The following is a 25,880-nucleotide window of genomic DNA, read 5'->3' as shown; positions in this document are numbered from 1 at the left end:
CAAAGTATTCACAGCTCCTGCTCACTGTCAGCACTTTATGGTGAATGTATTCAATAGCAATGAAACACCTTGAATGGGGGTTCACAGGGGGAAGAAGTACTCAGATCTGCATTACTAAAGTGTAAAAAAAAACAGTGTTGCAAGTAAAAGACCTGCATTCAATTTTATACAAAAATAAAAAAATATATATATATTAACATTTCAGAAAAAATGTAAAGGCATATTATATCAATGGATATTACTTATTGATGCATTATCATGACTTTATTGTTGATAACATTTGAATGGATTTATATACTGTTGGGTAGATTTTTAATGTATTCCCAGGGATCAATACGCTTTTATCTTAACATTAGAAGAAGTATAAAGTTCCCTAAAATACAATCGCTCAAGTCCTTCATAAATGTACTTAAAGACAGAACCATCAGTGATGCACACTGTACACACAGCACTGACATATAGCATAATCAGGTTATTAAGTTGATATGTTTATGTTTTATTATATGGATCAACATTAGCATTAGTTTGGAGTTGTCCTATATAATCTCCTTTTAGCTCTGGTTTGATCTAGTCTACTATTTCAAAATAACTTAAAGTGGACCTATCATGCTATTTTTAGGCAATAGCATAGGTCTTGGATATATAAAAATATATAAAAAACATGTTTATGAAGTGTTTTGCTCAAAATACCAAACAGATCACCCATTCTAGCCATGCCTCATATCTCTCTATTTCACTTCCTATTTCAAAAGTGCTGATTTGGGGTAAAAAGCTTTAAAAAAAAAAGAGAGAAGAGAAATTGATTTTTTTAAAAGGAGGGGGCTGAGCTCATGCGGGATATTCTACCGGCAGATTCTGCGGTGATGAAACCCCATATCATGGATTATCAAGGATTATTTCTGAAACAGTATGGAGCTCAAAGGCTTTCTCTCTTGCCGGTTTTACCACAAGGTGAGTTCCTTTTTATTTCCTGCTTCTTCACAGACATGGGCTGAAGTCGAATAGTCCATTTAGCTTAGGAACCTTCCTAACGGAGTGAAATGACCCGGAAGTACGTCAGTGGCAGCCATCATAAGTGCCGTTCGAATTCTCTAGATCAGGGGTTCTCAAAGTGCGGCCATATTCCTGCTTTTTTTTTTTAACAGACATTGCTCCAGATAACAAACCGTACATCAAAACATGTAACAACAAACAACTAAACAAAACGTAATGGGGGAGGGAGGGAGGGGTGGATGCAAGGATGACTTCCTAAGACAGCTGATTGTGACATACACAGGACATTACATACACAATACATTATACATTACACAGGAGATGCCATATTGACGGGGTTAGATAGGAGAGCTGCGGACAGTGAACCGCAATCCTCCTGTCTCCCCTTAAAATCCCCCAGCAGAGAAGCTGCACGCTCCATGTTCAGTAGGTCCAGATACTCCCTCAGCCATGAGTCCCTAGTAAAGCAGGCTGGTTTGCGTTCCTTACAGTTTAATAGGATGAGTCTTTTTGTGGCTAAACAGGCCAATGTCCAGAGCCGATCAGTAGTCCTTGCAGGATTGCCATCTGGCTTGAGACCCAGTAGACATGCAATGGGACATGTAGGGAAATTAACTTTTAAAGATTCAGACAATAAGGATATTACTTCTGACCAAAGTTTTTTTTACCGCTGGGCATTCCCAGAGTAGGTGCAACAATGTACCTCGCTTGCCACATTCATGCCAGCATAAATCTCTGTGTTTATTGTCCGTCTTGGATTTTGTAACAGGGGTGATGTAAGCTCTATTGAGAATTTTGAACTGTATGATCCTGAATCTTACACATTTAGAAGAGAACATAGCTGACTGCCAAATGGAGTTCCATTGCAAAGCAGACAGAGAGATATTCAAGGTATGCTCCCAGGACAGTTGGACAGGAGAATAGGTATTCGGGGCAGCCCTAGATAATAATTTATAAATGTTAGAGACCACACCTGATGATATGATTGCTTTCTTGAGGCGCTGGTCCTCTTCCATACATGAAGCAGGCATGGCTTATTTATTGATGGTCCATCAATCCATTTTTGTGCAAAAATCGGAGAAACTAAATGATAGCATTATGGTAGCCACCGGAGGCTAGCGCAGCTTCCGGTTCCTCTACGCGTCACTCTCACTCCTTATTTGGTAACCTGAATCTCGCAAATCTCGCAAATCTCGCGAGTTGCAGTTAAGCGGAAAATCTGTTGTAAGCTATCAGAAACGGGAGTTAGCTAGCGATTTTAACTAGTCACTGTCTGTAGATAACCCAACTTTGTGTCCTGAGACTGAAGGAGATGTTGCATTGTTTTTGTTGCCTTCGTTGTAGTTTTATGTGTATTTTGGATTTAATTTAGGTTAACTTCCAGTTCCGTTTGCATGCTTTTATTTTGAAGGCGAGATAACGTGTTTGACAGGAAGTTGTGGTGGCATCGGAGACAACTTGACAGATAAAGTAGTGTCTGCTATGTAACGGCAGAGAAAGAGTGTGTGTGTTTGCGTGTGTGGTTAAGTATATGAACGCACACAAAAGTCCGGTTATACAATAATAAAACAACAAGCTGTCTCTCCCAACGTCCACACTCAGGCACACTGTTATTTCCACTGAATACCCCCAGCGCGAGCATCCCCAAACTCACTCCCTGATTGGATGCACGTCCCAAAGGCGGCAAAGTGTTCACGTGAACATCGGAAACAAAATTTGTTGGAAGTTTTCGTTGTGTAAGCGAGATGGAGGAGCCAGGGCCGTCGCGTAAAAAACGTTTTGTCAGTGAGGAGAAAAGGAAGTTCCAGGAGAAATGGAGCAACGCTTACTTCGTTTTACCTCAGGGGTCGGATAAAGTGATATGCCTCATCTGCAAGCAGGTGAATGCAATGCTCAAGGAGTATAACATAAAACGCCATTATGATACCAATCATAAAATGTATGACAAGTTCATGGGCAAGGAGCGCAGAACTAAACTTGAACAACTTCAAAGAGGTTTAACTGCCCAGCAGTCAGTTTTCACAAATCTTGCAAAATCCGGTGAAGCTGTAACACAGGCTAGCTATGTGGTAGCTCACGAAATTGCCAGGCGGAGCAAGCCGTTCAGTGATGGAGAATTCGTGCGAGACTGCATTTTGAAAGTGGCTGACATTGTATGCCCTGAACAAAAGTCAAAGTTCCGTGACATAAGTTTATCGAATGACACAGTGACACGACGAATCGAAGATCTGGCCAATGATCTCAAAGAGCAATTGGGACTACGTGTGGAAGGCCTAGGCAAGGGGTCCTTTTCTATAGCACTGGATGAGAGTACAGACATTTCTGATACTGCACAACTGCTGATTTTCATTCGAACGGTCACGGAGGACTTTGAAATAGGCGAGGAACTGCTAAGCATGGAGAGTATCAAAGACAGAACAAGGGGAATCTACATTTGTGATGCTGTGTGTCGTAGTCTCGATGCATACAATGTGGAGCTGACATCCATGGTCGGTGTCACAACAGATGGAGCACCAGCCATGGTCGGGAGAAAGGCGGGCGCTGTCTCTTTGCTCAGCGACAAAGTGGCCAATAATGGAGGTGAGAACCTAATCAAATATCACTGCATAATTCACCAAGAAGCCCTTGCTGCTCATACGCTTGAAATGAAACATGTCATGGACATTGTTGTCAAGACAGTGAATTTCATAAAGTCCAGAGGTCTGAATCACCGTCAATTCAAAACTTTTTTGGTGCAATCAGAGGCTGAATTTGGTGACGTCATATACTTCACTGCTGTCAGGTGGCTGAGCAGAGGTGCCACACTGAAGCGTTTTTTTAATTTGAGGAAAGAAATCGCTGAGTTCATGCAATCAAAAGGACAAGATCTGCCACAGTTAAGTGACACTGAATGGCTTTGTGACCTAGCGTTCCTTGTTGACCTGAACACCTTTCTCAGCGATCTCAATGTGAAGCTGCAGGGCCATGGGAAGCTCATTTCCACATTGTTTGAAAGCGTCAAAGCTTTCCAGCGAAAACTTCAACTAGTGCAGGGACAGCTCAGAGAGGGGGATCTAACCCATTTCCCCACCTGCAAGGTGCTCGCAGGTGAATGTGACGTTTTACATCACCTGTGTTCAGACAAGAACCACAACCTCATGGAAAAACTCCAAGAGGAATTCCACCACCGCTTCTCGGACTTCAGTGACCACGAGAAGTCATTCAACCTATTCCAAGATCCCTTCACATGTGCACCCGAAGAAGAGCCTGCAGAAATGCAGTTCGAGCTCATCGACCTGCAGGAGAGCTCTGAGGCCAGAGCAGCATATCGAGACAAGAATCTCATCGAGTTCTACAAAGGACTTTCCCCATCTACGTACCCTGCACTTCGCCAACATGCCATCAGAATGGCCTCTCTGTTCGGAAGCACATACATTTGTGAGAAAACCTTCTCCACCATGGCCATCAACAAATCCCAGCTGAGATCCAGGCTGACGGATGCCCATCTACATGCTGTCCTTCGTATAGCAACAACGGAGATGGAACCGGACATCAAAGGAATAGTAGCCAACAGACGACAGCACCATAAATCCCATTCAAAGTAGGAAAAGGTATGTTGATGACAGGCAATAATAGCCGATTTGTGTTACAAATACAACAACAATAATAATAACAATGATGATGATGAATACTGTGTTATTGTGGTCTTTGGTAAGCTTCTATTTTAAAAGTCTCTTTCTCTCCCTCCCCCTCTCTGTCTCTCTGTATTTGTCTTGCAGAGACTATCCTGTGGTGCTTGAGTCGCTGGAATTGGTTCTGAAACAGGGCCCTGCTGATAAGACAGGAAATCCACAGCATATCACTAACTCCAGCGCAATACTCTCTGTGTGTGTGTGTGTGTGTGTGTGTGTGTGTGTGTGTGTGTGTGTGTGTGTGTGTGTGTGTGTGTGTGTGTGTGTGTGTGTGTGTGTGTGTGTGTGTGTGTGTGTGTGTGTGTGTGTGTGTGTGTGTGTGTGTGTGTGTGTGTGTGTGTGTGTGTGTGTGTGTGTGTGTGTGTGTGTGTGTAATAAAGAAAAGCTTTGTTTTGGAATTTTGTGTTCCGTTTTTTCTTGGGTGGCCCTCAATCCAATATTTGGTACCTAAATTGGCCCTCACTCATCAAAACTTTGAGAACCCCTGCTCTAGATGAAAGGAAAGGAAGTTTCAAACTTCCTTTATAACCTCCTTTAGTTTAGGAACCACTGGACCTCCCTTGACGAAAGGAGAGGGGAAAATGCTGCCCCACAATGCCTTGCAGCCGCAGCATTTGCCGTCACACAACATTCGGCCGTTCACGGAAACAACCGATTATGACCGAGAAATTATATCATGAAAGTTACGGTGATTTTTAAGCATTTAAAAACGTATGTGGTAAGTTGCCAAAGTACTTTGTTTTGAACGTTCATCAGTATTATAATCAAAAAGAGAAATTTGAACGTTAATTTTTACTGAAATGATCAAATAAAGTCAACATTTCAGTGTTTATTGCGGTCGGATAATCCAAAAATCAGCTCCTAACGTCTAACCCTATCGTCTATTCCTTGACCTCTGAGTGAAACGTCATGCATGGGGTTAAGGGATAGTGGATAGGAGAATTCAAAAGGACTTAGGAGAAGAGACTGCGGTACTTTAGAGAATCCGACTGCACTTTCACTATCCGATGTGTTTATGATGCGCCAGCGGACGTCATGAATGTGCGTCTGCTGGTGTGGGGAAACTATGGAAACTACAGTTTTCTATACAGCGGACTACAACATGGATGTATAATAAGAACGAGGGACTACTGTAAACTCATCTAGAGACTCTGCACCGTATTCTGATGCTGTTGCTTTATGCTTTATGAACGTGGACAACAGAGAAACATATTCTTCGTGACCAAAGTTGGAATTGAAATAAAAAAGGAAAGTGAAACTTATGCTCGTCACCCTCTCCCTCCGGTCCACATTAATACAAATGATCCCAATACGTATGATTGTATGAACTATGAAAAGATCTTAAAATCAATACAAATGTATTTATTATAAACGTTAGTGCTTAACATCTATCAGTGTGTATATCACCATTCAAACATCTTTTAAAAGTTGAACAAATCCTACACAGCTCAGTGCTCTCCAGTACAGGTTAGCTCTGAGTGTTAGCGATGCTAATGTAAACATGCACCGACCATATTACGTCCAAAACAGTCGGGTTATGTTTCTGATAGCAACTTTTCTGACAGGGCCGTGGGTGTAAAGCCAGCCTACATGTCCGATATTACGTCATATCGGACGCAAATCTGCATCAGCTCCGATGTAGCCCCGTTTTTAGAGATTTGGGTACTGAGGAAAAGAGAGAGGGTTTTATTTTCTGACGTTGCGTGAGTTCCCTGACACACCGGGGACACATATTTCCTTTCCTAAAACCAGGTGTTTCTGAATAACCCGTATTTCACAGTTGATTCCTCTATTAGCACTGATGAAAACATTTGAGAAGAAAACCCACTGAAGTAGACAAGCAATTAACTTGCAGAATCTAGTCTTCATCCACAGCCGGGATATTTAACAGAACCGCACAGAGCCCCTCAGGCTAATTGTACATTTTCATTAACAAGCTAAAAAGAACAAAAGCTAACTTTACTAAACTGTGTTGCCTTATTAACTACGTATCTTGAAGAGGCCCTATTAGGCTTTTTGTGTTTTCCCTTTCCTGTAGTGTATCAGGTTTGTGCCTTAAACACCTCCATTGGACTACTTCTGTAACATAATGACATCACTATGTAACACTTGCGCTGTTATTGGCTAGCCCTTAAACACATGTGATAGGCTAAGGGGCACGACATCTTCTAATTTGAACATTAAAGCATGGAGACATGTCACAGTAGAGGCACAAAATACAAATATAAACCTGAAAATGAGCGAGAATGTCCTCATTAAAAAAATGCTTCTCTGTTCAGTTAATGTAAAAACAGGGTGAAATGAATGAAGAACTTAAGCTGATCTGAATCAAAGATGTCTTACTGTACACTTTTTATAATACGCTGCTCAAAACTTTAAAGAGAATGCAATATTGACCTCGGGGACACATTAAGTCATAAAGTGATTAGAGGCTTTATATTATATATATTTAAAACATTTAAAAGAATGACCCCTATATCACTGTCAAAGCATCAAATCAGGGTTGATTTATACTACAAATATGAGCCTGTAAATTTGCATAATAACAATTCAAACTTGGAAAACTTTTTAAGCGTTTTCTTTTAGCACAGCAATCAATAGGAACCGACAAGAAGTTTGGGGAAGAAATCTACAGTATTGATACAATCCTAATAATACGCATCCCTACATGCCTTATTCAATTTCTGTTACAAGAAATTTGTTATTAAAAGGTTAGACAGATTTCATGGCGTGCTGACCGTGTAATTGCAATGTCTCCAGCTTGATTCTTTCCTACGGTCTTTGTTGCATGTCATCATCCAATTCTCTCATTTCCTGTCATCTCCGCTCCCTGAATATAACATTCATTAAATATTTAGGCCTTTTTTATATATTGGTGTAGACATCATGCTTGATCTTTTTTTTTGTTTTACTTTGTGGGTTATTTGTTCTGCCTGAGCACAAGCATCGCCATATGGCAGAGAAGTTTAACATCAGACGGTTTCTCTGCTTTTTTTATATAATGTTATTAAAACAGAGATAATGGAAAGGCTTCCCATGCCACATGAGAGCTACATGATAATAGGGATCAGCATCTGTAAAGGACCCTCCATACAAGTCGTTTTTCTAAAGCCTGACGTACACAGAGAAGAAAAAATGCAGAGGGGGAAAAAATCAGTTCATATGATTGTACCAATAGAAGAGAGCTACTCAGCTTCAACATGTCTTTGAGGCTTTTATTGGTCTATGAGAGTAGAGGTTTATTTTATGTGCTTCTCCAGTGATTACTTTTTACATGTAATTGCAGGAAAGTACTTCTTAGATGTGATTTGTTCACACCAGAGTTTGGTAACAGTTAGGGGGAGTCTTCATTCTGCAAAGTACACTGATATTTTAGACAGCAGTGTCCTTTGCATTGGCTTCCCAAATTAGTTTCCAACCAGGGCCTTGAATTAACATAAAAACACTAACAACGCCATACATAAATAAGAGCAGGTGTTCAAATCTGCAGGAAGAAGTATTGGCAGTCTATCCGGCAGAGTTTAATATGGTTATATCGGAGGGGATTAAATTGTTTATGTAAGTTCTCTTTTGGCCCCGAAGTGCTCTGGAGCAGATGCCTGATGGGAGTAGCTGAGTGGAGTGAAGGTCGTGTCAAGGGTCCTTAGTATTCAAGTCTGCCTTTCTTATTACTGCAAGTCTATACATGTTGTGAGAGTTGTTTTTTAAGTGGTGCTAGTGATATTGGGAGTATATTTGATGCTTTTTCTTTTGAATTATGAGCAGATTTCAGGCGTCAGTTTGGAGTCTGGAACCTCATAACCTTTGGTGCAGAGAGAGTAGGCACAATTCTTTACTTAACTTATATCATTACTTTTTATTTACAAGACAATTGCATTAACATTAGTGCCTTGGAGTGCATGCACTTTACCACATTTGAACGATTACCACATCATGCCTCTCTCCCTTCTGACTGCAGACTTTCACCTGGGCCATTCAGAACAGATTTAAATAAACACTATGGGCAGTTCTTGCTGGGGAGTGGGCAAACAGGGTACAGTGGCCCCGTGACACTGAGCTAGGGCTCCCCTGTAAAATTGATCTAGAACCACCACTGTTTCACAACAGTTTGACATGTTAAAACAAGTTTGTTTAAAATATATATATATTTCATACTCTGCTGATTCAAAAATCACCATCAAACATTGTATATTTGACATATAGTGAATCTCTAATGGTTTAACCCATTAAAAACACCTATTCAGTATATGTGTAAGTAAAAAGTAGGGAGTCAACCAGCAAAACAGATTTGTTTCCCCTTCCAAATAACGTGAAGGCTCATGAGAATACACCACCCCACATCTGAGAACCTCCACCTTGAGAGCTATTGTACCATTTGAAACCTTGTTCACAACCAATTAGAGAAAGTTTCTTTTCGGGAGGCGGACTTAAAGAGACAGGTGCTAAAATGGAGCGTTTCAGACCGAGGATGATAACAGGTCTATTCAGAGTGACAGTTTCGGAAAAACTATGTGTTATTTGAAAACAAGAGAATGTGAACATGTTGTAGTAGAAATGCAAAATGAAAGTATGAATCTTAAAAAGGCATAATATTTCCCCTTTAAATACATTTGCAACAGTTGTTTTTATGGTCATTTCGTGGCGAGTTAACAATGGAGCGTTTGTGTAAAAAAAATGTGGCCAGAAGTAAACAATCGGGAAATTGCATGTCATTCATTTGTGTAACCTCAGACCCAGCCTCAGTGCAGCAATGTCAAACATCTGACTCTGTTTACACTTTCAGTACTCCAGCTGCTCTCAGCTTCCTCCATTCACCAATGTTCACTCTGCTGTGTGTTTCTGTCCCTCCAGGTACCACCTCCTGTCCGACTCATTTGCAGAATTTCCAAAGACATGAAAAAGTAAATAACCTTATGGACATGTACGTAGGCATGTTCAGATGGTCTGCCCCTCTCTTTCTGTTTACTCCTCTGTGTTTATTCTTTGTGATTATCTCTCCTCTGTATTGTCTGCATCTTTCTCTCTCCATCACAGCTGGAGATGTGACTCACCCAGAAGGGACCATTTTTAAGTATTTGCTGCAGAGCTGTCAAACAGGATTCAGGCTGTTTTCCTAAACCTCTGCTGCAGAGTCTCAGTGAAACTTCAGAGTGATTTAGCGGTGCAGTGGTTACACGCTTTCCAATGTAATGCATCACCAAAGTTACTTCCTGTGAAACATTTGACGTCCACAGGGCCAAGATAGATCAAATACATGAATGTTTTTCTTAAAAAATGTGCTTCTTAAAATGTCTGGTGCAGCCTTTTTTTATTCATAGATCAATTATTATGTATCCATTGATTTAAAATTCCATATCTGCTTACACTGTCACTAATCTATCTTTTCATTTCAGTCCTATTTATTCCTCGTAACCAAATACAATTTCACACATTTCACTCTGCACATAATATCAAGCAATTGTTATTCAAAGACAATACTCACATCATGCTGTGGTAGATTCAGGAGTCTCTCTCTGAATACCAAATCACTTAACGAGGGGGAAAAGAACATAATTTATTGAGTTTTATTTTTCCTTTAGGTCTGATTTATATTGCAGTGATCAGTAGCTAAAGAGACACTTCAACTCAAGGTGCAAAATGATTTATTGAGTTTGGATACAGTGCAGACTCTACAGCACTTGTATTCGAACGATGGATCATATGTGGACTGTGAGGGCTGGTTTATAAACCACATTGTTGAGTGATGGTCTGTGGGCACAACAGTCTATATACTGTGTACTCCTGGTGTTGGGCTGTTTTTCATCACAATAGAAGGAACATATTACTACTACAAGAACCATATTTAAGACCAGCTGCGTAAAACATCACACAATAATTGAATCATATCAATTCATCTTTTGTTGTTGTCGACTTAAAATATACAATTGATTTTGACTTATAAAACCAGGCCTTTTATGTGATAGAAGTCAGGCAGCAGGGTTGAATGATGCTGAATTCTGTTTTTTTTTTATGCTCAGACTTAAATACTGGAATACATTTGGTAGACCTTTCTAAGGAGTGCTCAAAGTGTCAAAGACAACATCTTATATAAGAATGGTTCCAAAATACATTGTAAAAGTAAAGATATAATAATAGGTGCTGGGGCAATTTGACGAATCAACTCAAGATGCAAGAAAAAATGATCAGTGACTGGGAATTTGAATCAAATTGCCCCAGCTATTGATTATTATTATTAACTTTTACAATGTCTTTTGGAACCATTATTATACACACAATGAGTCTCAACCAAAATACACTTATAGTTGTAAAAGACGCTGGAGTAGCCAGCCAAGTGGTCTTTGTCTGGTACAAAATGGCCGCACTAGCCACAGCAATAGCCAATCTTGTGATTTCAAAATGTCAACAGTTTGGAAAGGTCATTCTCCTGTTTCCATGCCATTTTGTATTTAAGGGCTCTTTCAGAAAATCATTCAGTTATTTCAGTGTCTCAAAACTTAATAATGCTTTTACCAGTTTAAAGATGGGGTAGGCAGCTTTTAAAAGTCCTGTAAAGCCCTTTGAGATGACATGCTATGATTCAAAGCATTAGCTACAATATCAGCAAAGTAGGAGATTGGCTGATAGATTAGCAGCTATGGCTAAGCGGTTAGCAAAAGGTTAAACTCATTTAGAGATGGAGAGAAAATGCTGCTTTATTATTTGGCATTCTGTTGACTTTAGCCCAAGGCTGACAGCTGTGGCTAGCAGAAGGCTACACCATTTTCTCTCCATCTCTGAAATGCTTGCAGATCATTTCAGAATGTTTTTGTTAAAAGTCTGTGTAACGACGAGACGCCGTTACAAGAACTCTCGTGAACATGTTTATATAATTTATTGATGTAGTATTTATTTAATGGTATAAGTGTTCACCCCCATCTTGTCTGTTGTTTCCGGTCGTCTCTGTGTTCCCTCCTGCTGATTATCCGATTGTGTTCACCTGGTGCCCTGTGTTTGCTCCTCCCCTCACCTGTGTCTTCTTAGTGTGTGTATTTAGGTGCTGTTTTCTTGAGGCTGGTAGGGTGTGTGTGTGAGATCTTTGTGGCTGCAGGATGTGTTTACGGAGAACAGCAGGATTGAGGCTGTGAACTTTGTGCACATTATTTTAATAAATGCCCACGTCGGGTTATGTTTTTGGACGTTCTGCCTTTGCCTCCTTGCTTGGTCGGGCCGCTCAACGGTCAGTCTCACAGTCTGTCTTCCTTTTTTGGGTTGCTTTGTAGTTTAGGTAAGTTTTCCTGTAGGATATTCTGCTGTGAAACAGGCTCTCAACATCTGAATTGACGTGCATGCACATCCGCATGAGTCAAACAGCCAATAGGGTTAGGGTTAGAAAGACCTCCGGATGGAATGACCAGTGTGTGAAGTCTTCTCCAAAGGCTAGATTTTCTAAAGCCATACAAATGAACTGGGAGCGGCAGGAGTCTTGTTTTGTATTAGACAACTTTGAATGAAAATGCGTCGAAAGCTTAATATGGAATTTTGCCCATAAACTGCTTACTCCACGTTTAAAGGGCAAGAAGAGGCTTCTGTTTTAAGACTATAACAATTGTCTGAGTCTTTCTCTTACATTATTCTTCCAAATGTCAGGCCTTGTTGGCTGTTGTGTGTGCTGTATTTCAGCTGTTGGTATCATCATTTTCCACATAGAAATGCAGGATGAAACTAACCCACCCACCTCAGTAAAAGAGCTGCATTAGAGAACCACAAATTACTGTATTTTTGTTTTTTTGACACCACACATAAAGATGGGGGCTCTCTGGATTCAACTACTGTAACGTACTTTGTATAAACATTCAATCAATTCTATTGGGCAATAAATAAAATCATAAAATTCACGATAGACAAAATAGTCCGTGTACATCAGATGTATGCAAGTTTTCCCAAACAGCTGTACTCAATAAGTCTATTATCGTGAATGCAAATCAAAGAGTGCTGTCAGATCTCGTCTGGCTTGGAGAGTCTGCAGAGATAAAGGAGGATCAACCCTCAAAAAGTAAGACTTATGTACCCTTGAGCAAGACCCTTTTCTCCACACCGCTCAGTACTCTGAGCATTTCATGGTGGTATGAGCAACCTAAAATCTAGAGGTTTGTGATGTAACCCAGAGGAAATATATCCCAGCACAGTTATAGCAATACAGTTGTTGTGAGCTGGTACCAGGTACACCGTAGCCTCTGGCACCACCCACACACATGGGTTTTCAGCCTGTAAGTAGCCAACTGTGCAAACATGGCAGTTTGAGTTTCAAATGGCAGACAGACGTTAGTTAAAGAGACATATTTCCTCTCCAGTTAAAGGAGACAGGAACAGGGGATTGAAGATTGGATTGTGATAGATCATGTAGTGACTAGTGAGACGTACCTCTTAATGAATGCTCATGGTGCCTAGTGTCTGTTTAAATAGGCAATTGTTTGCTTACACATTCGCCCTATTAATGCAATGATGAATCAGAGCAGTGTTCCTTTTTGGTGAAAACAACATTAACAGATTACACAGTTACGTTTTAAGACTGGAGACGTGATTCACATTTTACAGCCTGATATAACTTCTTCTGTGCCACAGACTCCAATTATTGTCAAATAGCTAATACAACCCTTCAATCAGCCACACTGCGTGACATGTTTCTTCATTGCCATGAGCACACACACAGCAGCTTATGTCCCACATACACTGTCCTGCTTCCACAAATACTAACGAGAGCACCAAATGCATCATTTCCTTCTGTTTGTTTGCCTAAAAACTATAGTGACCAGCTATCTTCGGGAAATACGAACATTTCAAATTAAACTTTCACAACGTTATGAGATGTTTTTAAAGAAATGATGCGCTTGGGGCGGATAGCAGACTCATTGAATAACACTGATGTGCCTCAGGTGAAAAGCCTGCAGTCAGAAAAGAGGGGGAGGCGTGATAACTGTTCAAATGGGAAACAGTGTGCACACTTTATTCCAAGGCAATAATGGTGCATTCTCCATTTCGCTTATGGAAGTAGTGTCAAAGTAGTAGAGACATTTAATGAGTTGATAGTACATTGTATTAATTACCTAAATCTGCAAAGTTACTCTGTCATATTACTGTAGTTGAGTGAAAAGTACAATATTTGCCTTTGAGATATAATGGAGTAGAAGTATAGCGTAACATAAAATGGTAATAATTAAGGTGCAAGTACCTCCACATTGTACTTAAAGGGTCAGTGTTCTATGATTTGCAGATTGCAACCAACTGAATACCCCTCCTCTGAGCCTGTACAAGAAAATATTGTACGCTTTTGTTAAATACAAACATTCCAGGCTTCTTTCCTCAAAACACGTTAAAAAAAAACATTGACTTCAAGACGAGGAAACTGGAAGTGTTAAAATGCTAGGTCTTCTCCGGGTTTAACTTATTACTGCACCACTTTTTACATTCATTCTGAGACTAAATGTTACGGTGTGTGTAGGAAGCAGGACCCAAATGCAGATTAAAGTGACAAAATAACTCCTTTATTTCAAGGCTAAACTCTTAACAAAGACTGAACAGAACACTCACCGAGGAACAATATCACAAGACGAACCGACAAAGACAAACAGAAAAACCAGAACTTAAATACACACAAGACTAATCATACAAACAAGACACAGCTGAGGAGGGAGGAGAAAACACAGGGACACCAGGTGAACACAATCGGGTAAATTAGACACACCAGGGAAACTAACGACAGGGAACCAGACAGATCTAAACAAGACAAAACACAATGCAGACAGAAAACCAAAGACAGATCTAGACAAGAAACAACACAACACAGCACAGACAGATCGTGACATTACCCCTCCCTCAAGGGACGGATCCCAGACGTCGCAAAACAAAACCACAAAAGTCCAAAACCTCAAGCAGGGTGGGTGGAGGGGGTCCGGAGGAGGGACGCATCACTAGGCCACCAGGGTGGGTGGAGGGGGTCAGGAGGACGGGACTGAGCTGACCGCCCAGGGGCACAGCAGAGGACCAGGAACGGATCTCGGGCGGACGGCCCGGGGGCAAGGCAGAGTTCAAAAAGGGGAACTCTGGCGGACGGCCCGGGGGCAAGGCAGAGTTCAAAAGGGGGATTTGGGCGGACGGCCTGGGGGCAAGGCAGAGTCTAAGGTGGGGGACTCGGGCGGCCGAGCATGAGGGCGAAGGCAGCGGCAGGAAGAGTCAGGGGGCCTGGCCCGAGGGCGAAGACCGCGGCAGGAAGAGTCAGGGGGCCGGGATCGAGGGCAAAGACCGCGGCTCACAGAGGGCCGGGATTGAGGGTGAAGACTGCGACTCTCAGGGGGCCAGGATTGAGGGCGAAGACCAGACAGCTCCAGAGGCCGAGCAGAGCCCGGTGTCGGCCGGACAGGAACCGGAGCCGGTGGGATAGGCCTCAGCAGGATCCCCCACGGAAGAGGACCAGGTGTTGGTAGGACCCCCGGCGAGACAGATGATGGCGGGGCCTCCAATGGCACGGGACATAGAGTTGGCAGGACCCCCGGTAGAAGAGTAGTCGGCGGGACCTCCAACGGAACAGGACAAGGGATTGGCAGGACCCCCAGCAGAAGAGTAGACGGCGGGACCCCCAACGGAACCTCCAACGGAACAGGACAAGGGATTGGCAGGACCCCCGGCAGGAGAGTAGTTGGCGGGTCCCCCAACGGGACAGGACATGGGATTGGCAGGACCCCCGGCAGGAGAGTAGTCGGCGGGACCTCCAACGGGACAGGTCACGGAGCCGGCAGGACCCCCAGCGGAACCTCCATCGGCACAGGACATAGGGTTGGCAGGACCCCCGGTAGAAGAGTAGTCGGCGGGACCTCCAACGGCACAGGACATAGGGTTGGCAGGACCCCCAGCGGAACCTCCAACGGCACAGGACATGGGACTTGAGTGGAGACTCGAGGAAACTTGAGAGTTGACTTGAGAGGGATCTTGAGAGGGAACTTGAACGGAGACTTGAGATGGGACTCGAGAGGAGACTCGAAAGAGAGGGCTTGAGAGGGACCTCGGGAGGTGACTTGAGAGTTGACTTGAGAGGTATCTCGAGAGGGAACTTGAAAGGGAACTCGAGAGGAGACTTGAGAGGGGACTCGAGAAGAGACTCGAGAAGAGACTCGAGAGGGGACCAGAGAGGGAACTCGAGAGGTGTCTTGAAAGGGGACTCGAGATGGGACTCGAGAGGGGACTCGAGAGGTAGCTCGAGAGGAGACTCGAGAGGGCTCTCGAGAGGTGACTCGAGAGGGAACTCGAGAGGAGACCCGAGAGGTGACTTGAAAGGGGACTCGAGAGGGAACTCGAGAGGAGACTTGAGAGGGAACTGGAGAGGAGACCCGAGAGGTGACTTGAAAGGGGACTCGAGAGGGAACTCGAGGAGACTTGAGAGGGAACTGGAGAGGAGACTTGAGAGATGACTCGAGAGGGGACTCGAGAGGGAACTGGAGAGGAGACTTGAGAGATGACTCGAGAGGGGACTCGAGAGGGAACTGGAGGGGTAACGACAGGACACAGGGAGCTAGCTTCGGGCGGATAGACAACAGGAGACGAGGTGCTGGAGTCGGCCGGTACGCCGACAGGACGCGGGGAGCTGGCGTCGGACGGACAGCCAACAGGAGACGAGGTGCTGGAGTCGGCCGGTACGCCGACAGGACACAGGGAGCTGGCGTCGGCCGGAGACGAGGGGCTGGAGTCGAAACCATGGCTGCTGGGGCCAGAACTGGGGCCGGAACCATGGCTGCTGGGGCCAGAACTGGGGCCGGAATCATGGCTGCTGGGGCCAGAACTGGGGCCGGAACCATGGTTGCTGGGGCCAGAACTGGGGCCGGAACCATGGCTGCTGGGGCCAGAACTGGGGCTGGAACCATGGCTGCAGGGGCCTGTACTGGAGCCGGAACCATGGCTGCTGGGGCCAGAACTGGGTCTTGAACCATGGCTGCTGGGGCCAGAACTGGGGCCGGAACCATGGCTGTGTGGGCCGGTTCTGTAGCCAGAACCATGGCTGCTGGGGCTCGGGCTGCTAGCCTGGCCTTGCGACTCCTTCTCTTAGCAGTCGTGGACCTTCATAAGCCAGACGAGTTCCGGAATACGACTCCTGGACAGGAGCAGGAACTGGGGCAGAAGCACGGGTTGACTTCAGACGGAACCCACCGAGGCGTGTGGTGCCAGGTTGGGAATTGGGAGACAGGGAGCTAGCATGCCTGGGGCTAGCAGGCCGGGAATCATATGTTGAAAGGAAGTCCAAAATCCAGTCAGGTAAGAACTCAACAAAACATGGTTTCTCTGCTGCCAACCGGTGCGCCTCTTCCAGAGCGGCCCTCTTCTGCCGAACACTGGACGCTCCCTTCCACCAATCGAAGCAGCAAGCCAGATAGAAGGTAAAATGCTGTAATTCTACCTCCCATGGATCATCTGCTGGGTCCATTTGTTGGTCGGTTCGTAATGTTACAGTGTGTGTAGGAAGCAGGACCCAAAGGCAGATTAAAGTGACAAAATAACTCCTTTATTTCAAGACTAAACTCTTAACAAAGACTGACCAGAACACTCACCGAGGAACAAGCCATATCACAAGACGAACCGACAAAGACAGACAGAAAAACCAGAACTTAAATACACACAAGACTAATCATACAAACAAGTCACAGGTGAGGAGGGAGGAGAAAACACAGGGACACCAGGTGAACACAATCGGGTAAATTAGACACACCAGGGAAACTAACGACAGGGAACCACAGACAGATCAAAACAAGACAAAACACAACGCAGACAGAAAACCAAAGACTGATCTAGACAAGATACAACGCAGACAGAAAACCAAAGACAGATCTAGACAAAACAAAACACAACACAGACAGATCGTGACACTAAACATCATTTTTTTTGTATACTAACGCCTGTTCAGCCCTTAGATATGACAAACTGTGGTTCTAGGCCGTTACTAGCTACAATATCAGAGATGGAGAGAACATTTTGAAAATAGTTTAGCCTACTGCTAACAACTAAGCTTTGAGCTCACAACAGTGGCGTAGCAAAATAGAAGAGTAAAGTACCATGAAATTATAATGATCAATGTACAAGTACCTCTAAATTGTACTGAAGGGACAGGGTTCTAGGATTTGGCGCCATGAAGCATTGCAGTTGCAGATTTTAACCAACTGAATACCCCTCCTCTGAGCCTGTACAAGACTGTGGAGACTAGCCACTGAATGCAAAACAATAGGGGTGTTATCCTGCAGATCTTTCTGCTCTTTTTAGCTGCCTTCCTTACTTAAGGAGAAACTACATTAGTTGGCAACTGGCATTGCCAGGAATTTGCAGTTTTATTGTTAGAAAACAGTGGACTTCCAGTAATGAAGAGTTGTGTTTATCCTTTCTTGGCTACTGTACAAATGTCACGGATTCAGACTCTGTGGAAGGGGACCTGCTCCCGATGAAGATATATTCCTTCTAAGCTAACATAAGACATGATTCGTTTCAGTTATTTACAAAAATAAAACCATTGTTATGATTTTCTTATTCCATGTCTGCTGTTACATCCACGTACATTCTCACACACTGTCCCTTTAAGTACTGTACTTGGGTACTGCTTTGTTATTGCCACCACACTGATGTGTCCATATGTTTACATGGCTCTATACTGTAAATATATAGAATAGTATAACGTTTCTGAGAATTGCGCCCCTATTTGTTTACGTGAAGAGTTTGAGGATCATTGATTTAACTCTGTCTTTTACTCTGTTATTCAGCTCTTCATCATCATCACCACCTCACAACCCCCTAATTTAATCGGTGGTGACGTGTGTGCTGCCATTGTGCTATTCCTGCCAACCTAAAGCCCTGAATGCTCTTTAGTCTGAATATACAGCTCTGAACACCCTCGGTGTGGAAACACTGCCTGGGGAAGCTTGTTGATGTTTATCCAGCAAGCGTCACAGTGCTGGGAAAATAAAACTGTATATATGTACCCTCATCCCTCATCTTGTTGTTAAGTAAGCCTGCCTGCTGTGGCATCATGGGATTGCCTCCTGGTCTGCATTCACGTCACGCTGGCTTTTGTGATGTGTGATCTGAGAGGTCTTCACCCTCTGAAGCTGATTTAAACGGTGTGTGAGTGTCACAATTTGTTCAGAACCAGGAGAAATTCATGTCGTCGCTCAGCCCCAGGAGGCTAAATTAAGAGCATCAAACGCTGATTAAATAAAGGCCTGCTCACTCTCTCTCCACTCCTTTCCGGATAAATAGGAATTGATTTATGACCACTGAAAAGTTGATTGTGCCTCATTTAGCAGCTTTCTCAAATGTTCTTTCCCTCACCTCTTTTATATCCAGTGTCTTCTCCTCTGCTCCTCCAATGTCCTTTTTTCCTCTTCTCATGTTCCTTGTTTCTCCTTTTTCCTTTCCTTTCCTCTTTTGTCTCTCTTCAGTTATCTTTCCTCTCCTTTCCTTTTCTCTACCCTTGCTTCATCCGCTTTACTTATCGTTTCTTGTTTGTGTCCTCTCCTGTCTTTCTTCTTCTGGCTTTTACTGGCCATTCTGCTATTCTCCCTTGTCCTTTCCTCTATCCTAGTTTCCTCTCCTTTGCCTATTATCCTCTCCTCTACTTCTCCTTTCCTCTATCCTAGTTTCCTCTCCTCATCTTCATCCTTACACCCTCCCCTCTATCTCTCTTCTACACTATTCCTGTCCATGTCTCATTTTACCTTCCTTTTCTCCCTCTCCCTCTTGTCTTCTTATTTTTTACTCTTTCTCTTCTCATCATCTCCCCTTTTTATTTTTGTCTCCCCTCTCCTTCCCTCACATCAGCATATCAAGGCTTTCCTCTTTCTTCCTGTTGTCCCTGTATCTCTCCTCTTTCCTTTCTTCCACTTTCTTTCTAAAGCCCTCTTCTTCACCAACATTTCTCCTGTCTCCCCTCCCCTCCTTGCCTCACCCATGTGTGCCTCCTTATTCATCTCATCTTCTATATTTCTCTTTCCTTTCCTCTTCCTCACCCTCTTACTCAAAGAGCGCTCATCTCCTTACTAATTCCTTCCTCTGATCTCCCACTTCATCCAGCTCTCCTCCTTCTTTCTTTACTTTCTCATTGCCTTTTTTTTTACTCTCTCCCTCTCTCCTCTCACTGCATCTCCTACTCGTCCCTTTCATCTCCCCCCTCTGATACTCACTCTCTCTCCTCCTCCTCCTCCTCCTCTCTTCTCTTTCCAGCAGCAGCCAGTGAACAGCAGCAGCAGCAGAGTCACTCAGCACGGAAACAACTTGCATGAAAGTGAGGAGCTCTGCTTTTCTTCTTCTTACCTCCTTCGGTTTGTTTTTGTTACTGCACCTCTTCCTCATCTTCTCCACACTCTTCGTCCCATTCACTCTTTTATTTCCAGTTATTTCTTATCTACTTTTCAATCTTTCTTTCTCCACAGTGGTCTCTCGGGGAGTGCGGCAGTATGAGGGTACCATGTATTTTAAATGGGGTTTCTGTCCTTGACTCTAGTAGAGCATGTTGCTCTTTATATTTATTTATATGTTCTCATTTCGTTGCATCTCACTGGAAATAAGTAGGCCAGTCTAGTTACATGCAGCATGTCATCCTCTGGGCTCAGATGTGCTTATAAATGGATATTTTCAAAGGTATGACTTTTATTTTAATCCTAACTTAAAACATGCAAATCCTTTTTTTTCGGGGAAAGATGTGCAGCAGGAGATCTGAGATGAAGCTTTATGTTTTTAAATACAAATATGACAACATATTGACCAAAGCTGCAGTGCTGTGAGGATTTAGAGACATGGATGTCTTTCATTTTTAAATATTAAATATCAAACATTTTTGAAAAGGAGGGGAGATTATTCTCTTACCAAAGATACAGCTTAATTATTCTTTCTTCCACCGGCTTTAGTCTCCCCGGTTTCTCTCATTCCATTTCTCGTTTCGTCTTTTCTGTTATTTCCACGCTGGCTGGCATCAAGACAATCCATCTGCAGTGAATCCGCTGGAGTTGAAAAATGGGGATCATACTGTCAGACATTTAACCAAGATGGACCTACAGGATGTGTTCACTGAAATGGCTATGATGCCGTCCAATTTACCACCAAACTCTTCTTTGGTGGATGTCAATCAGACCTCCTCTTCTCTGGACAGATCTCCTCCTCTACCTCCTCACTCGCAGGTGGCGTCAGTGTTCATCGTGCTGGTGGTCACGGTCATCATACTGGGGACTGTGGTGGGTAACGTGCTGGTCGTGGTGGCAGTTTTCACCAGCCGTGCCTTGAGGCCACCCCAAAACCTCTTCCTGGTGTCTCTGGCTTCAGCGGACATACTGGTGGCGACGCTGGTCATCCCCTTCTCCTTGGCTAATGAGGTGAGGGAAAACACTCTGCTCTAAGACTCTATTTCTAGCTGGTGCATGTGAGTCATTGTTAAGAAAACTAACTTTTATATAACCAAAGAATGGAGAAATCCAAAAAGTTGACACAATGAAGACGCTGTATAAAGATAAAAGATGACCATAGTTCACGAGACAATGATTGTCTGAACCAAATGTCATATTGATGGTGGCCCTACATGAAAAGTGAATATGTTCAAGAAATGTCTTGCCAGTCCATCAAATTATTGTTGAAACATTTTGCTTAAAAATAACAAAAACAGTCAACACTTTTTTGGTGCCAGATAAAGTCTGTAGTGTTCATCTTCTGGGGACAATAGATGTCTGACCATAATTTCCCTCCAATAGTTTAGAATTTCAGTGTGGACCAACATGTTGGACTGACTGATGTTTCAATCCCTTAAAAGCCATGCAGCTATAGTATACCTAAAAATCCATCAAACACGTTGAAACTTCATCAAACTCCTCCTCTTCCTGCCGCTACTTTACCAACCCCAGCACTTGCTCTCCAACGGAAAAATAAGTTGGACACACAAAGTGACAAACTTTGCACGACAGTTGGGATTAACAAAATACACGAGAATTAGAAAATCAGGAGATACCACTTCAATCATTTTTTGGCTTCAAGTGTTCCTTTTTGTCCAAACCACATTGTGTTTCTTTCCTTCTGTGATGAGTTACTGGTAGCTACGACTGTGGTTAAGGTGTGTGTCGCAACACAAAAAGGCAACTGTAACTCGGAACAACAATGTGGGATCATGAAGAGTAAAATGTAGATGCTGCCATATTATAAACTATATCATAATAACTGAAGAGGATTTCTTCATTTGAAAAAGAGCAAAGAAAGGCACTCAAGGCTTTTCTTGATGGTAAAGATCATTTCGATCTTCTCCTGTCTGGCTTGATTGACAGATGGATCATTTAGACTTCATGTAAATTGATCTTAAGTCACCAACCTTTCACAACAGCTTGAATCAGAACAATTACAAATATTTTAACATGAGAAAAAAAACACCTGAAATCATCAAATGCGTTCTCGCAATGTCTGCAAGAAACATAGTTGATCAATAATTGCTCATCAATGATGAACGTTGTAGTACATACATAATTTAACTGGAAGGGAACATATAATCAAAGGTCTTTGGGGAAATGTTCATATTTCAATATCAATCATGAACACAATTAACAATGGATTGCTCTACTTGTCACTGCTGCGGTAAACAGCCATGTGTCTAATCTATAAACGTCTTTAATTGCTAACCTTATATTTCTGAGTAATTGTTGACAATTTATTTATTTTTACTTCCTCATATTGAGGCATGGCACGTGTCTCCTCTCTGATGTTCTCTGCACCCAGTAACAACTTCACTGATTATTGTCCCTGCTTTTCATCAGCCTTTAATACTTGAAGTAGCTTCTTCTGTGTTACATTATACATCAGCCACTTCTCATGACTGTCTAAAGTAGGCTCTTTACTTTGATCTACCACAGTTATATTTCCTTTCCTTTCCCTTCCAGACAGAAATATCTTAACAACTATTGTATGTATTGCCAATACATTTTGTCCAGACATTCAAGTTCCTCTCAAGATGAATACTAGCCTAATGACTTTGGTGATAAACTGACTTTGAATCGACCAACCATGATGAGGTCAACTTTTTCTATTTGTCCATCACTCTGGCTTATGCCCAAATACCTGAAACTAAAATAAAATCATCAGCCTCCGCTGTAATTTATGTTTATTGCTAACATGTTTGAATGCTCAACTAAGATGGTAACATCAACATGTTACTGTGACCATTTTAGCATGCCGTTAGCAGAAAACTCTACGAACCCTAGGTATAGATCATGGATGTATAAAGAGAACTAGCGCTGGAGACGTGGCCTTGTTTGTTCCTAAAAAGGTTGCTCTGTCACATTAAACCCCAGAAAACACAAAACTACTTGGATCATGTGTGTTGTGCCAGGGTGGCGGACCTTTTTTTGATTTATGGCTTAAGCCACACCTCCAAACCGCTTCGTAACGTCCGGTTTCGGTTCAGTGAAATGAATGGAGAAGGAAAATACATTTAATAAATGTATTATAAATAAATAATTTAGGGACAAGAGGGTGAGATTAAACAAGTTATACTTCTTCTCACTCCTTTTCGAACACTAGATGTGGGACTGTTTTTGTTGCTATTGCTGCTGTTGTTGTTGTTGTTGTTGTTGTAAATGTCACTTTGTTTTGTTTTCTCTTACATGACTATGCATTGCAAAACATTTTATTTTGCAAATTATTTATTTTACTTGTTAGAAATAAAATGTATCAATCAATCAATCAAAATGACTGCTTTTACAGTAGCTTTTCAGACCTAATTATTTCAATTTTGTATTTAAAGTATTCAGGTGTTTCTAATGGGGTATTTGATTTAGCTACTCAGCTGATTTCCAGACATCTCTTTCCCAATGTAAAGGTCTATATGAGTTCATCTGACATGGCTGTGGGGGAACGTCAGGTTGGGAACATCTGCTCTAGAAAATGTCAAAAATGTCAAAAGCATCCATCACAAGTTCCCAGAGCACAAAGACAAGTTCAGATTGTTTGTTAGGGCATTCCAAGAGCAAGCCATAAACATATTCAATGTACAATACCGCAAACCGAGAAATCATCAGAGTCAATATATCGGCCAATATTAACTCATTTCAGCTGTATTGTTGTCAGTGTACTGTATATATCAGCTGATGAGTAATGAGCTGATGAGCGTCTCGCCAGAGTATATCTGGGTCACGTGAATAATCCTTATAGCAAATGATTTCTTATGGAATAAAGAAGTTAGTGTAAAAGAGTTAAAAACAATATTTGGCTATATGTATGATATAAACTGAAAGAATGCATAACTTTTTGAGATATAACGAATATTTGATGATCAGAATTGTTGTAGAATATATCATTTTGTGAATTCATAAAGTCTCAGTGGCGAAAAAACAAAATTCTCAGTATAACCAAAGACTACAGTTTCTTCTCTTTCCTTTTTTAGATCCTTATTTCACGTCTCCAAAACCTTTAACTGATAATAAATGACCCAAAAAAGCTTATGCAGCATGATCCAAACATTGCAATTCAGCTAAGAAGGTTATTCTATCACCTATATGAACATCTACAAAGTAGAGGCCAACTGATTGTTCATTTGACTGCAGAGCATGCTCTTTGCCATTGATATATACAGTTTCTTCCAGCTGGGACAAGATTGTCGGCTTACGTTTTTTTCGAGAGCACTTTCATGAAACCACAGGGGCAAACACACAGAGAGGTTTTACCTCAAACTAAACAGTAACCATAGCAGTAATGAGGTATTGACTGTATTGTTTCTTTAGGCGCAATGATCCTTAAGGTGCCTCGCTCGAGATTTTTTTTTACCTCCTTTACTGGGGCTTAAATTCGTCATTAACATATTGTTATTGGTTTCTTTTATTTCCAGGTCATGGGCTACTGGTACTTTGGCTCCATCTGGTGCTCCTTCTACCTGGCTCTAGACGTCCTCTTTTGCACGTCCTCCATCGTCCACCTTTGCGCCATCAGCCTCGACCGCTACTGGTCCGTCACTAAAGCCGTCAGCTACAACCGCAAAAGGACGCCCAAAAGAATTAAAGTTATGATCAGCATTGTGTGGCTTATATCTATTATCATCTCTTCGCCGCCGCTCCTCATGACGCAGAATGAGGAGTTCTTGGAGTTGGAGGAGGCCGGTGAGACGCAAAGGCAGGAGTGTCTTCTCAACAACCAGACGTGGTACATCCTCTCCTCCTGCCTCGTGTCCTTCTTCGCCCCAGGAGTCATCATGATACTGGTGTACTGTAAGATCTACCGTGTTGCCAAGCAGCGAGCTTCTACCGTGTTTGTGGCAAAGAACGTGGTGGAGCGGCAGCCATCGCAGTCTGAGACCTGCTTTGATGTTACCCCCAGGATGGGTCAAAGGAAGGGAGTGGGCTGCGGTAAATCCCAGTATGAGCTCGACAGTCCTCGGCCTGCCAACCATCACAGCTCTTCCAACATGGACAGCAACAGCAGCAGCCAAAAGAGAGGGGAGCTGGACGATATTGACCTGGAGGAGAGGAGCTGTGAGGCAGACATTAAAACGACATCTTCGTTCTCCTCGGCTCTTCGCTTCTCCAGGAGAGCCTGCGGAAACGTGAAAACAGAAGAGAGGAAGGACACAGAGGGATCGTCTAACAGGTTGATGCCTCCTCCTCATCCACCTTCATCCTGCGCCTCCATATCATGGGCATCATCCGAGAACTGCTCCCACAACTTTCTCCTCCCATCTCCAGGGCCTCACCGCAGCCGGCAGATGTCTCTGTCCAAAAACAAAGTGGCACAAATGAGGGAGAAGCGGTTCACGTTTGTTCTGGCGGTGGTCATGGGGGTTTTTGTCCTCTGCTGGTTCCCGTTCTTCTTCACTTACAGCCTCCATGCAGTCTGCAGAGAGAAGTGCACGATCCCCGATACACTCTTTAACCTCTTTTTCTGGATTGGATACTGCAACAGCTGCCTGAACCCCATCATATACACCATCTTTAACCGAGACTTCAGGAAGGCCTTCAAGAAGATTTTATTCCAGACTAATAAACGCACATAAACTGTGTGTGTGTGTATGTGTGTGTGTGTGTGTGTGTGTGTGTGTGTGTGTGTGTGTGTGTGTGTGTGTGTGTGTGTGTGTGTGAGTTTTAATCCTGTTTTCCACTGTGCTGTCATACCGACATTAAAGGGCTTGCCATACAGCGTGCGTTTTTATTTATTATTCAATTTCAATTTCACTTTGTAACGAACAGGAGAGAG

At 42.8% G+C, this 25,880-nt stretch overlaps 2 protein-coding genes across 3 annotated transcripts; both read left to right on the top strand.

Annotated features, from left to right (window-relative positions):
• Positions 1 to 106: 106 nt before the first annotated feature.
• On the top strand, positions 107 to 25,880 carry LOC307030173 (alpha-2Db adrenergic receptor-like). Of its 2 annotated transcripts, none has more exons than XM_079666450.1 (2): positions 107 to 951; positions 24,523 to 25,880. In XM_079666450.1, the coding sequence occupies exons 1-2, from the start codon at positions 910 to 912 to the stop codon at positions 25,678 to 25,680; spliced, it is 1,200 nt and encodes a 399-aa protein (XP_079522576.1). In that variant the 5' UTR covers positions 107 to 909; the 3' UTR covers positions 25,681 to 25,880. The 2 variants fall into 2 exon arrangements, with proteins under 2 accessions (XP_079522576.1, XP_079522575.1); XM_079666449.1 differs by lacking the exon at positions 107 to 951 and adding an exon at positions 20,660 to 21,037.
• Positions 2,275 to 4,960, top strand: LOC307030172 (general transcription factor II-I repeat domain-containing protein 2A-like). Its single transcript, XM_079666448.1, has 2 exons — positions 2,275 to 4,583; positions 4,752 to 4,960. The coding sequence occupies exon 1, from the start codon at positions 2,739 to 2,741 to the stop codon at positions 4,575 to 4,577; it is 1,839 nt and encodes a 612-aa protein (XP_079522574.1). The 5' UTR covers positions 2,275 to 2,738; the 3' UTR covers positions 4,578 to 4,583; positions 4,752 to 4,960.

Source organism: Notothenia rossii (genome assembly GCF_949606895.1).
Source record: "Notothenia rossii genome assembly, chromosome: 2".
NCBI classification, from domain to species: domain Eukaryota; kingdom Metazoa; phylum Chordata; class Actinopteri; order Perciformes; family Nototheniidae; genus Notothenia; species Notothenia rossii.
This window is presented reverse-complemented; position numbering and strand designations above follow the sequence as displayed.